Source organism: Protobothrops mucrosquamatus, unplaced genomic scaffold (assembly GCF_001527695.2).
Source record: "Protobothrops mucrosquamatus isolate PMUCROS unplaced genomic scaffold, P.Mucros_1.0 scaffold212, whole genome shotgun sequence".
Lineage (NCBI taxonomy): Eukaryota > Metazoa > Chordata > Lepidosauria > Squamata > Viperidae > Protobothrops > Protobothrops mucrosquamatus.
Window position 1 is genome coordinate 148,458 of NW_015386566.1, and position 13,475 is coordinate 161,932.

Here is a 13,475-nt window from a genome sequence, read left to right on the forward strand (position 1 = left end):
CCTCAGAAAACTTGATTGTACATGAACTTCTGCTGATTCTTAAATTCCACATTTTCTTGTTCATGCTCTTCAATGATAGTTGTAAAGGTGATGCTATACAATAGCGCAAATATATACACTTAGTCCTCGCTTCACGGCCAGAATTGAGCCCCAATTTTTTTCCCATTTCAAACTTTTATTGGTTTATCAAAATATAAAATACAAAGAGAAATTCAAAAAAGTAATAGAAAAATAGAAGGAGGGGGAGGGAAAGGAAAAAAAGATACAGTATAAAGAGGGAAAAGGAAAGAGAGCCCAAAATTTCTGCTGCTAAATGAAACATTTGTTAAGTGAGTTTTGCCCCATTTTATGACCTTGCCACAGTTCTTAAGTGAATCACTGCAGCCGTTAATAAAATGGTTGTTAAATGAATCTGGCTCCCCCATTGACTTGGTTTGTCAGAGGGGCATAAAAACTGATCACATGACCCTGGGGGGCGGCAACCGTAATATAAGCCAATTGCCAAGCATCTGAATTTTGATCGCGTGACGATGGGGATGCTGCAATGGCCTTAAGTGTGAAAAGGGGTCTTAAGACACTTTTCAGTGCCATTGTAACTTTAAACAATCACTAAACGAACTGTTATAAGTTGAGGACTGCCTATATTCACACACATGCATGTACACACACGTGCCTAAGGGAGGTAAAATCATTTGAAAACCTCAATAATCATAATCCTTACTTTATTACAGCAGGTAAAAAAAATAGATCTCAGGGAGATTTATTATCGATTGATGCTACCTTAATGAGGTAACATGCCTCTGAATATCATCCACTGTTTAACGAGACTAATAATTATTGCAGTACTATTTCCAAGAATAAGAAAGGGTGCTGTTTATTCTGTATCATTAATGGCATTTAGATGACTGGCCCAGAGGAAATGAACGTTTGGATGTTCCATTTTTTCCATACAGTAGTTACCCCAGCCCTATGAATTTTCTCTCCGTATCACATGTACATAGGATCCGTGACAAATAGGATGAGTATAACTGACATTGCTGACATTGCATTCATTCACACAATCCACAAAACCTTCCCTTATAGCAAATACTTCTTTCCAGGGCTTTTTTTCTCGGAGAAAAGGTGGCGGAACTCAAACCTGGCCACGCCCTCATCAAACCCTAGGACCGCCCCTTTAGAGAACAGGAATGCAAGTAAAATTTGGGAGGGGCTATTTCCGGTGCGGCCGGCCCGGAAAAAGGTGCCGGAACGCGGTTCCGCCGCGTTCCGGCTGAAAAAAAGCCCTGCTTCTTTCCTATACTGGAGCATATTAGTGGTTTAGGAATTAAAGAAGTTCAGTGAGAGCTGGGTCTTTAGGAGACATACCCTCCTAAAAAGCCTGTTAAAGAATGTTCTAGAAGATTAATTTGTACAGGTGCAACTTCCCATGTGTGTGTTTACAAAGAGAAACAGACTTGAATAACCACTATTACAAGTCAACAGCTTGTTCTCTTGAGTAAATTAAGCCTGAATCTCCTTGGTTTCAAAATACACTCTGAGGTTTGTTTTAGTTCTGGACTGGTTGTCTCTTCCTCATGGCAACTTCCAGGCCAGAGAGAAAAGGTACATAAGCAGAATAAGCTTCCTTCAACACTGAATAGAATAGAAGGCCAGCTCCCTTGTTAGTTCCAAGCTTGGTGGAACTGGAAATTTCCTGAGCCTCGCAAGGCAATTCAGAAATGAGAGTATGGATTCATATTCAGAGATCTCCCTTGTCATCTTGGCAACCATTCTTTTCCTTGCCGTCTAATTTTTGTCAACAAACTATTTGAATTCCACTAGTCATGAACAAATACTTTGCAACATCATGCCTTCAGTTGTTACCTTTCTCTTTCACTGCCCTTTTTCTTTCCTTCCTCTTAAATAAGCTCACAGAGAACCTTACTTATCTTATTCACGAGGGAAGGAGCAGCTACCTTACTTATCTTGTTTAAAGGCAGCTGATTTATAATTCTGAAGTGCCTTGGTTTCCTTCTGGGTGATTTTTAGTGATTTATTTTGAATTCTGCAGAGAGGCCCATCAATGATAGTGCTAAATATGTAATCCCATAATTAAGGGATTTAAACTGAGTCAATTAAGGATGAAGTGGAAATCAATAGGATCCAAGTACAACAAACTTGGGTACTCACTCTGAACAGAGTGAGGAAATATCTTAATTGCCGGCTCTAGAATAACACACATGAAACAGCTATCTCCAGGAATTTTATACATCCATGACATCTGCAGCTGTGACCCTTGCGTGGGTATCTCTTCCTATGGGTATCTGATTGGCCTGTGCAGGAGGCAAAATGCTAAGCTAGGTAGGTTTTAGCATTATTCAGCAGGATTTTTTTGTTCTTAACTAATTTACTTTTGCTGTGTTATCACTTCTTGGGTATTTTTGTGGGGGTATGTTTTGTCCTTCCTGATATGTGGTCATAGGCATATTTCCTGGTCCAGTTCATTTGGGGAACAAGGCTTCTTGCTCTCCTTCAGTGTAACGTGTTCTTTGTGTTTGATTGAGAAAGTAGGTCTCGACCACTGAAGCTGCATTATTTTGCTTCCTCTTTTTTAGAACAGAGCGCCAGCACCATGATTTGGCATACTGCCTTACCTTGCTTCCTCTCACAGAACGAGGGCTCCGTAAGATGCAAGACAACTTCGACTGCTTTGCTGATAAACTCCAGGACTTGGCAGTCTACAACCACTTCCTTGCTGTGTTGGGACGGGTTCGTAGAGCGGCCGCTAAGCCAGAGATGAAGGTGAGGGTCATCTCTTTTCCCAAGCTAGCAAGATAATGTATGCTACATTTTTTGTGAAGGGAAGAAAAATGAAAAAAATCTCATTGCTAGATCATGGATGTATAATAATTAATTCTATGATACATAATTTATATTTCTCCTCTGTATGTGATATCATTCCTCAGGCTCTTATTGAAGAATTTGAACAGAAGCTCCATAAGTGCCACAACAAGGGTCTGGATTCCTTCACTGAAGCTCCACAGGAGCCCACACACCCAGAAGGCAGTAATACACCTGTGCTGCGGCCAATAAAGAAAGTAGCATCACGTATGTCTGCGTTTTATCCTAACACAAGTTAATGTTGAACAAAAGATGTAAGGAAAGTCCAGCAAAATATACAGAGAATTCATGAAAATGACTTTTCAATTACTGTAGACTGTCTAGCGTACCCATCCTCCCATCTAATTTTGCAGATTTGCAGAAAAATATCTAGCTTTCCTATGAAGGAATAAGAGCATGACTTATTAGCATTTTACTTGAAGATTGAAAACCCTTTGCAATGATTTGATAGGATAGTGACTACTGCAAGTTGCTACATGTGTCTACTCCCCATACCTAGGGGACAACAACTGGTTGAAATACTCCCACTTTTACATTTAATTTATATTAAACACTTCAAATCATCCGGAAAGAGGATTATCTTGCTTACTTTACAAAGAACACAAAATTTAAGTATGACTCCTGCTAATTTAGGTCTTTGGAACAATATGAGATGTGACTTGCACATCTGTCTGAAAGTTCAATTATTTATAAAAAATAAAATGTCTGTTTCCTTTCTTAGGATCCTGTCGGCGACCCCTTCGGGCAGCCAACAGAAAGACTGACTCTGACTTCATTACTCCTGAGCCCCGCATTACTCGATCTAAGAGGAAGACTCCCAAACACAAAGTGACCCTTGTTTTCTCTAGTGATGAAGAGAACAGCCCAGATGAAGGTAAAAATATTTCCTGTCTGAATTTAATATACTGGACTAGTCAAAATGTATTTGGGAGCTTGTCTTTTGGGGAGATCAGAATACAAGAATAATTTTTGTGTTAATTCCATCAGCCTTATGTAAGCTCTGGATTGTTTTTTATGTTAGAGAGGAGATTATATTTTCATAAAATTAATATGAGCTGGTTGAATATTCTGCCTGTTGCCGTAAGTCTTCTTTCTATGCCGGTTCCCTGAAGGTCATCTAAGATTTCTTGCTTCTTTCAGACCTTGATGCTGAATTGATAGCGGAGGAGACCCCCAGCAAAACAACTCCCATTTCTCGTTTATCATCTCACCGCTCTTGATGATTACCTGCCTTTTTGTTGATTCTGTTGGTTAACGGGAACAAAAGTTTCCAAGATTTCAGAATGAAGTGGGTCCCTTTTTTATATTTGATAAAGTTACACAAGAGGGTTATTTTAGATTTCAAAGCTTGGCATTGTGACAATTTCTTACTCACATGGTTGATAGATTAAAATATGCCTTTCGTTCTGATTATTATTACTTTTGTATTTTGTCTTAGGAGCATGACTGAAATCTCTACATATTAACTAAGAGGTGTTTGAGAAATGCAAAAATGTATCTTGATATAATACAAGCCTGTTTCCATGCTTACATTAATTAAAGAGATGCATTAACATACATAGAGGACAGAGAATCGGAATGTTCTTTTAGGGAGTACAGTAACCAGAATGCTTTTTTTAATGGAACTAAGTAACCAAATTGGGAAACAAAATAGAGCAAAATTTAAGTTAAATAAGACACAAAATTAATTGTAACAAATGTAAAGTGCAGTGTGCAAAAGAGCTTTTTTAAATAAGAGTTTGTGGTAATTAGTGCTGAGTTCAAACAAATTTGAAGCCATCTATATAGCCATTACACAGAGATCAGTCAACAAAAGCAGTAATGAAAAGTAAAACAAATACAAATTTAGAACTCTTGGTTTGATCTGAGTTTAAAAAAAAAAGAAGAGAAATGTTCTCTCACAAACAGCACAGCTGCATTTGAACAGAAGTGGAGTTCAACCTGTAAAAGAGACCCAGTTTCCAGATTAAAGGCTCCCTAAATGACCTGGACTGGAGAAGCAACAAATGGTTGTTTAAGTTCTGGTTGGCTTTGCCTATCTAAAACAGGGTTTCCCAACCTTGGCAACTTTAAGATGCATGGACTTTAAATTCCCAGCTGGCTAGGGAATTCTGGGAGTTGAAGTCCGCACATCTTAAAAAGTTGCCAGGGTTGGGAGACCCCAATCTAGAAGCGGAAGAACAATTGAGAATTCAATAAAATCTTGATTTTTGCAGACTAACTGGGGAGAAATAGTGTCTGTTACAGTTGAATTTACATCATTTTCATAAACACCTACAAACTACTATACTTGTGTCAATTGTCCAGACTTTGTCCATTATCTGAGCATGAAGTCAGAACTAAATGCTGCCCATTGTATCCAAAATTCACTGAATGGGGGTCCAAAAATGGATGCATCAGCACAATCACAAAATAATAAAACAAATTTAAAATCAGGTGATAGAGATACTACAACATACTATTTTTCTTGTCTTTCCATGGTTCATATTATGGCAACTTCATTGCAATATATAATTGTTTTATAGTTAGAACTTCCATTCAGTTTGAATGGTCACAAGTGTTGAAGGCATCTATAGTTTGGTTCTCTGGATATAAAGTAGGGAATTTTCTCCAAAAATCTGCAGGCATCAGGGGTCCCTCACTACCTCCTCCCTAGTCACTTATTCCTCCTTGCTGTTCTTTTCTGCTAGCTTCACAATTTTACAGAATAAGTGAAAATGTCAAAATCTATAGCCCAATACTTCCATATTTATGTTACTTCATTAAGTGCAGGTACAGAAAATTATTCCTGCACAAATACAGATTAGAGAGGGGTCATATAATAATTAGAGAGGGGTCATATAATAATTCAGGCCAAGCCAAAAGGCAAGCTGCATTTTGAAGTTCCTTATTCCAAAGCTAAAATAAATGTCCCAAGGTGTAGAAAATTAAATGTATTTTTCCTAATAAGTAAACAATTTGTGAAATAAAGTTTTGCAGGATTCTTTTGCCAAGTATTTATTTAATATACATTCGTTTAAAATAATGATATTAAAATAGGAAGATTTCTTAAAATGTTAATCAACTTTAAATTCATGTTTATCACAATTATCTTGAATAGTAAAAGGAATTGTTCCTACAATCCAGAAGCATTGGGAATGATTTGCTGAAATTTATACAATGACTATGGAGAATACCAAACTCAAAGTAATAAAAATGGGGTTAGGAAAATAATGTCCTGTTTGATCTACAAAATATTCACATTACTGTACTTCAATAATTTCAGAATTTAAAATCAAATAATACAGCAGGTGGTTCTAAAGCTAGATTAAAAATAAAGGGAAAGCACACCTTTGCACAATCCCTTGTGATTTAGGGATTGAATAAATTGTTTCAATCTAAAATATGAAACTTTAGAGAAACCCAAAATATTTCAAAATCTTTACTTAAAGATTGGTACTTAAAGATTGGTATCAAAATTAAAACTAAATATTGTTTGCCAAACTGACAAATCTGAGCCAACAACCTTCCGCAGTTTCATAAGTTTAATTTTAGTGACAGTTTCTTGAAGTCACAAATTAGTCTCACATTCTCTAAAAACAAACTTAGCTGTTTTAAATTGGAACTATACAACGTAGAATAAAATTCAAAGAGCTGAAGAATGCACTTAAGATTTTCATTGCATTCACATATTAATAGTCTAAGTACACAAGGTAAGTACTGGACTAAATCCAGAATTAGCCTTGATGCTGCTGATAATAAGCATCTGTACAATATTTAACTTTGCAAACGTTTAAACAAACTTTAAAAATAGGGAAAATTAACTGTTAAAACAGTTAAAATGATAGGGAAAACAAATTCAAATCAAAATATCATATTTGTTGTGTTTACTTTAATATGGATTCAGCCAGTGGGTTCCTAAATTTAAAAATATCGTTAAACGTTTATTTTACTCCATCAAAAGAAAGCAAGAATATTTTGGCCTGAAAGTGCCAACCATCTGAAATTTGTTCATCTCAAAAGTATTTCCTAATCATGGGAAATCTGCATTTCCCAAAAATTATACCTCAGACCAGGGGTAGGCAACCTTGGCTCTTTTATGACTCGTGGACTTCAACTCCCAGAATTCCTGAGCCAGCCATGCTGGCTCAGGAATTCTGGGAGTTGAAGTTCACGAGTCATAAAAGAGCCAAGGTTGCCTACCCCTGCCTCAGACGAACCTATAAGTCAAAATAGAGAAGGCAGAGTATGTGGAAGGAAAGTGCTTAACTTTGGGGGAACAATTGTCACAGGAAGAAGTTGTTTCAAGCACTATAAGAGCACTTAGCACCATTCAGCTAACCCAAAACAAAGGAAAAGGAAATCAAGGAAGGGAAAGGAGCCTGAATAAGACAGATAGCAAACAAAAGGGAAGCTTCCAAATTGGTTTCCAACTTTTTTTCCTCATTAGTTCATTTGTACCACAAAATTACAAGATACCTATTTGGGGGGGGGGGGGGATATATTCCATTTTTGGTCATGATCTCAAGGCAGCTTTCATAGGGATTTCCCTGCCCTTTATTTTATACAACAACCCTTGAGGTAGACTTAGATGAGAAGTCACCTAATCTGAATGGAATTAAATCTGCATTTTCCTAATCCTAACCCTAGTCCAAATTTTACCCACTGTGTACTAAACAATTCTGAGAATAACCTTCAAAAGTGTTTATATCAGCAAAGCCACGTAAAAATACTCTCTGGCTTTGCTAACACAAAGATTACAATTTTTTAAAAAACTGCTTTCCCAGAACAGCCGCTTGTGTACTTTTATTACATACTTGAGATGGACAGAATGCTAAAGAATCTTTTGAGTTTTTAGAATTTGGTGACAGGACTTCACGTTTCTTCCCCAATTCATGTAGATGTGACTGTAACTTGACACCAACAGTAGGAGTACTTGAATAATGAAATCAGTCCACAATCTCTATTTGGGGACTTTTAAATTTCTAATACTGATATATAAACATAAAACCAATAGGGAAACAAATATAAATGTGATTGCATAGTGAAAGGGGGAAAAAACTAGATACATTATGGCGATTAAATAAACTACCCACCCCAAAAAAACCTTATTAACAAAAAAAAGGTGATAAAAAACCCTGCCCTTTGAAGCATCTTTGCCTCCTGAGGAGAGATTGGCTGTCACCCTCCTGACCTTCCACAAGAGCCTGAAGACCTGGCTCTGCCAAGCTGGCTTGGGGCCCAGATGGGAGACTATCACACTGGAGGTGATTGATTAAACTCATAGCAGCTCTCACCTCCCTCCCCTGTACATTCTGCCTCTTTCCTTCCCATCTTTTAGTTTTAGTTATCATTTGTATTTTTATTATGATTTTACACACACAGATATGTGTGTGTATATATATATATAATTTTATTTTGATGTTGTAAGCCTTGTAGCAATATGGGCAGCAAACAAATTTAATAAATAATTAAAATAAATAAAAAGATCTATAATTTAACCTGTAAATTTATCAATGATGAGGCTGACCTTAAATTAAAATAAAGAGGCTCAAAACCTCACGCATGCACACACATACACACACATTTGGCTTGATATTGATATAGGTATACAAATGTTAAAGTACACCTTGCTGTAAGAACTAAATTGCAACATATTTACATGTGGCTTATTTATTTCTAATGTTCTGGTTGATATTAAAAATGTTCAATCTATTTTGTATTTTCCTCACATCAAGGGTGCTCAAAGTGTGTGTTTTCCTAAAAGAGTCATGAGCAAATCTGAGGGGGTTGAGGCTCAAAGCCGCAACTTACTCTCCTTCAGCTTGTGCAATGGCTATCAGCCTCTCCAAGCAAACAAGGAGGAAAGCCCAGAGCAGAGCTCCAGCTTTGTACCTACAACTCCTAATGGCTTGTGCACTCAAAGCTCCCCTCAGAAATTTCTCCCTTTCTGCCTGTACAAAATCAAGATTTCCTGCAGTTGCCACTATAAACAGCAAATATCAACTCTTAAAAAAGATGGAATGAAAAATTAGAGCAGCTATCTCAAAAATATAACTTCTGAAAAACAAGCAATATGATTTTAAATCAGATTGATTTGATATAATTGAAACAATGATAGAATTTCCCAACTTTTTAAATAAAATATTTTATTTAAAAATAAACAATAAGGATGGTTAAAATTTAATTATTAAAAGTAAGTAGTCTTGTTTCTTGTTCAACTTCAAAATCAGTCATCATTTTTATTTATGGAGATCACACAAATTAAATTATCATTTTAGTTCATAATACCACAAACTTTAAATTATTTTAATGGTAAAAGCTATTAGATCTGACATGCAGCAGATGGCAGCAAAATCAACCATATCTTAGTGAGATTGATCAAAACTATAAATTCACATTCCTATTGTTGCCGAAGAATAGATGACTGTGTCCACATAATCACCAGGAATTCATCTTGGGCTCTCAAAGACGCATCTGTAGCATTATAAAAATAGGAATATCAACCTATGTTTCCCATTGCTTTTAAGTATCTTTACAGGCAGCAGTTTACGATAAGGTGCAACTGGCTCCAATTCTGCTCATTTTTAAGAAAGAATATAGAACATAGAATCATAGGTTTGGAAGGGACATTGGAGGTCTTCTAGTCCAACCCCCTGCTCAAGGCAGGAACCTTATTCCATCCCAGTCAAATGGTTGTCCAGTCTATTTTTAAAAATCTCTAGTAATGGAGTACCCATAATCTCGAAAGCAAGCTATTCTATTGGTTGATTTCACGGTCAAGAAAATTTGTCAGAAAATTTCTTTTTACTTCTCTCTTTAACAAGCTTCCACCCATTATTTCCCAATGATCATGTCCTCCACAATCCTCTCCAATACACTAGTCATATCTAGCTCCCTCAACTGTTCATCAAACAACTTAAACACCAGACCCTCTATCATTTTTGTTGCTCTTCTCTGCACACTTTCCAGGGTCACAATATCTGCTAAACTAGGGTTTTTAATTTTGGATGTCTCCCCCAATTAACAGGGAATTCTTGGACAATTTGAAGAAAACACAGTCCTGTGAATGCCTCACATCCATGGTTGTGCCTTAGGAGCAGATAGTCACAATGGCAGCCCTATTTTCCATTGTGGCTTCGCAAACTTGTCTGAGTTCGTGATTCAGGCCAGCCAGCCAGGGCTTGTGAGATGGCATTCAGGCCCTTGGTGATGATACAAGCGAGACTCCTAACATTGTGGGTGTTGCATGTGGCTAATCCTGGGACACTTACCAGGGAGACACATATTCTGCTTTGCTTAGTAGAATGGTGTGGGAGTCACAGTCCGGAACTAGGGGGTCGGAGGTCCCTTTTCTTCTGGTTATTTGGTCTTTCTTGTAGGCAAATTTAGTCTCTCCAGCATTCAGTAAGCCTTCATGGGGTACTAGCATCAGTGCAACTTCTTCACCATCATTCAGATATTCTTCCAATGTTCTTTTTTCTTCTACTGTGTAGTATACTGTACATACAACAGTCTGTGCCCACTTATTTTCTTCAGCAAGTATGGTTTGTCAATGTCAGTGCATGAATAAAGAGTATGAATCGTTGTCATTATTTTTCTGGTCTTTCTGTCCAGGTGTTTTTAGTTCTGCTTGAGTCCAGCCCACATCCCAGCTGTGTATCTACAGACTGAAGGTGTTAATCATCATTAACACCTTAATTATTATGGTTGGTCACACAATTAGCCAAATATTTAGACTGGATTTGGCATTTTTATCCATCTATCAAGTCAGTCACATTGTTGGGTGGCCATATAATTTTTTTATAAATAAATAAACTTCAGATCTGATTTAATTATAACCCTTGTTATGTATTAGATTTGTAACAGGGGAAATACTGAAGGAAAGCAAATGGCCAGACTCAGTATATGGCACAGGACCATGTTATAAGATCCTAGAATCATAGGGCTGGAAGGAACCTTGGAAGTCTTTGAGTCTTTATCTGTGAAACTGCTTTTCCCTAAGGACATCTACCCATCCTACCAGGTCAGACAGAGTGGGCACACCCCTAGTCCCTTCCCCCTAAATATTGTCATCTGGCAGCCTGTCCTATGGAGCCCTCTACTTCCTAAAGTTTAGCAAGCCTCTACCCTCTTATTCTTTTATAAAGCTTTGAAGACCTGGTTTTTCCCACCCAAGATTAGATAATTGCACATTAGAAGGTTGATTTGGAACTTCATTGCTTTTAAGGTTTCAATCTGTTCAATTTTATAGTTTTAGTATGATTTTATATGTTGTTTTGACTCTTGATTGGGAGCCGCCCAGAATTGCTTGAAAGTGGATGGCTATGTAAATGTTTTAAGCCAGGGGTTATCAACCTTGGCTCTTTTATGACTCGTGGACTTCAACTCCCAGAATTCCTGAGCCAGCTGTGCTGGGTCAGGAATTCTGGGAGTTGAAGTCCACAAGTCATAAAAGAGCCAAGGTTGACTACCCCTGTAATTTAAGCAAAGAAACAAACAAGCAAACAAATTTGCACTATACGATAAATTGTTTATATTTATCTTTCAAGCCAGAAAAGTGTTTATTCATACAATTTTGGAATATAAAATTGCAGACTCAAAGCAGCATATGCCAAGCCTAGGGAAGTATCTACCAAAATCCTAGGGAAAACCACTGTCTGTCATCCAGGTCACTTAGGATGCAGTGATCAATGAACTGACCAATCGTTTGATTCTGTCTAAAGCTTCTTTACATTGTATTCTTAATCAATAGGTGAAATTCAATCCAAAGGAGATTTTATCCTTTATTTTTGTCCCCTTCAGTGTATTCACTTCCTGGTAGTTCTATCACAAAAATATAAGTTAGTTTTCGAATGCTAGTGACAGCATAAACGATGGAATACTAACATTTGATGTTCCCCTGTTATTTGTCCTCTGCCCCTGCACAGAGTCCTCGCTGGCAACTGTTTGCTCATCAAACAAAATGCAGTGATTGTGTAAATGCTCCAAAAGCCTCAAAGTGAATTCTTCATGCCCTTTCTATTGTAGAAGGCTGAAGGGAATATAGAAAAATCCCTTGGGTCCCCTTTTGAGGAAAAAACCTTGGTAGGCCACACAATACATATACATAGACTAGTAACAAGTTGTGTCCTTGGTTATTTAGCCATTTCCAATGTAGGAAATGATCCTATGCAGATTATGGAAATAGGGACCACCAAGCTCTTCACATTTTGTGAGCATCAAATCATAAACTAGCTGTTTGACCTTTTGATAAAGGTTATAAACTCTAGCCGGGGCTAAACTTAGTCCTTTGGTTGTTCTCTTAATACAGGGAATACTGGTTGGGTGATAGGAATCAACTTACATCCTGAGCCAGATAAGCTTTCTCCAGAATCCCTTGGAATCTACCCTCCACCTGCCTCTACTCAACAGCTCCTCAGCTGTTTTCTCTCCATTTTCCATGCAGCACAAGAAATAATTGAGTTTCCATTATTACGGCTAAATTATTCAAATAATAATTTTTAAAAAGACCTTTCATCTTATCCGCCCATTGCTCAGAATCCTATATATCCTATATATCCCGTATAAGCACATAAGTAAGAAATTAACTGGATATTATGCGACTGGAAATTTTAAACATGAAGGCCTTAATTCTTGCTATCAGGTTTGATGTATTTTTAATGATAAATTTGATGATTTAGAATTATCAAAAGACAACGCTGAGCAAAATCATTACTACATGATCATTTTCAAGTAAAGTACTCTTTTAGTCTTTAAAGAGGGGTTATATATGGTTCAGATCTATTAATACAGGCATCACTGCATCCACACAAAATATATAAACACTGAACAACAACATCTCTGTGTATCTTAAAGGTCCCAAGTCTAAAATGTACCATTTCACATTTTGTCAATGCTCATTGGTCTCAGTAAGTATCAAATAGCTTAATCCTTATACAGTTAAGATGACATCTGATCTGCAGTGCAGACATTCATCCAAGTATCCAGAGGGTAAGTAAGTAATCCAGTTGGAGATGAATCACATTTGATTGCCCCCCCCCCCCCGAGAACTGCTAAGTACCATTTTGAGATCAAAGTTATAGTATGTCCAAAACAGATCATATATGGGTTGCAGAGATGGAGACTTACTTTCTCCTATCTTTAATCTGCAAACCCATTTAGTAATGCACATTTCATATCAGCAACGTATCACCATTTTTTAAATTAAATACAACTAAACTTTACAGCCCCACAAAGTATTTCGAACTAGCGTTACATATGACAACTGCTTTCAGGATACTCCATGCATACAGCTTGATCTGAAGAATAGCAAACAAAGTTGTAGAAGTACCACTCAGTATCCAAAATAATTTTATATTTCAAAAGTAAACCTGATACAGAATTTACAGTGCTATATATGACCTTGCACTATATATGAAATATGGGTTTTTCTTAACATAAGTCTTAACATTCTTGCAGTAAATATTTATTAAATCATAATAAATCTTTAGTAGCTTAAATAGGATTTATTATAACCTTTTAATCTTATTTTAAGATTTATATTGTAATTATTACAGTAGATATTTCTATATTGTAGAGTTTTCAAAATATATTTGGTTAAAACTAATGAAATA

The 13,475-nt window shown here is 36.8% G+C and overlaps 1 protein-coding gene across 1 annotated transcript in view; it reads left to right on the forward strand.

The window, feature by feature from the left end:
- The window catches only part of NCAPD2 (non-SMC condensin I complex subunit D2), a 37,707-nt gene extending 32,481 nt beyond the window's left edge, over positions 1-5,226 (forward strand). The window contains exons 28-31 of the mRNA XM_015813996.1: positions 2,595-2,781; positions 2,946-3,087; positions 3,602-3,754; positions 4,021-5,226. Of these exons, the coding sequence (XP_015669482.1) occupies positions 2,595-2,781; positions 2,946-3,087; positions 3,602-3,754; positions 4,021-4,100 (562 nt within the window). The 3' untranslated portion in view covers positions 4,101-5,226. The remainder of the gene's footprint in view (positions 1-2,594; positions 2,782-2,945; positions 3,088-3,601; positions 3,755-4,020) is intronic.
- The last annotated feature ends 8,249 nt before the right edge of the window (positions 5,227-13,475 follow it).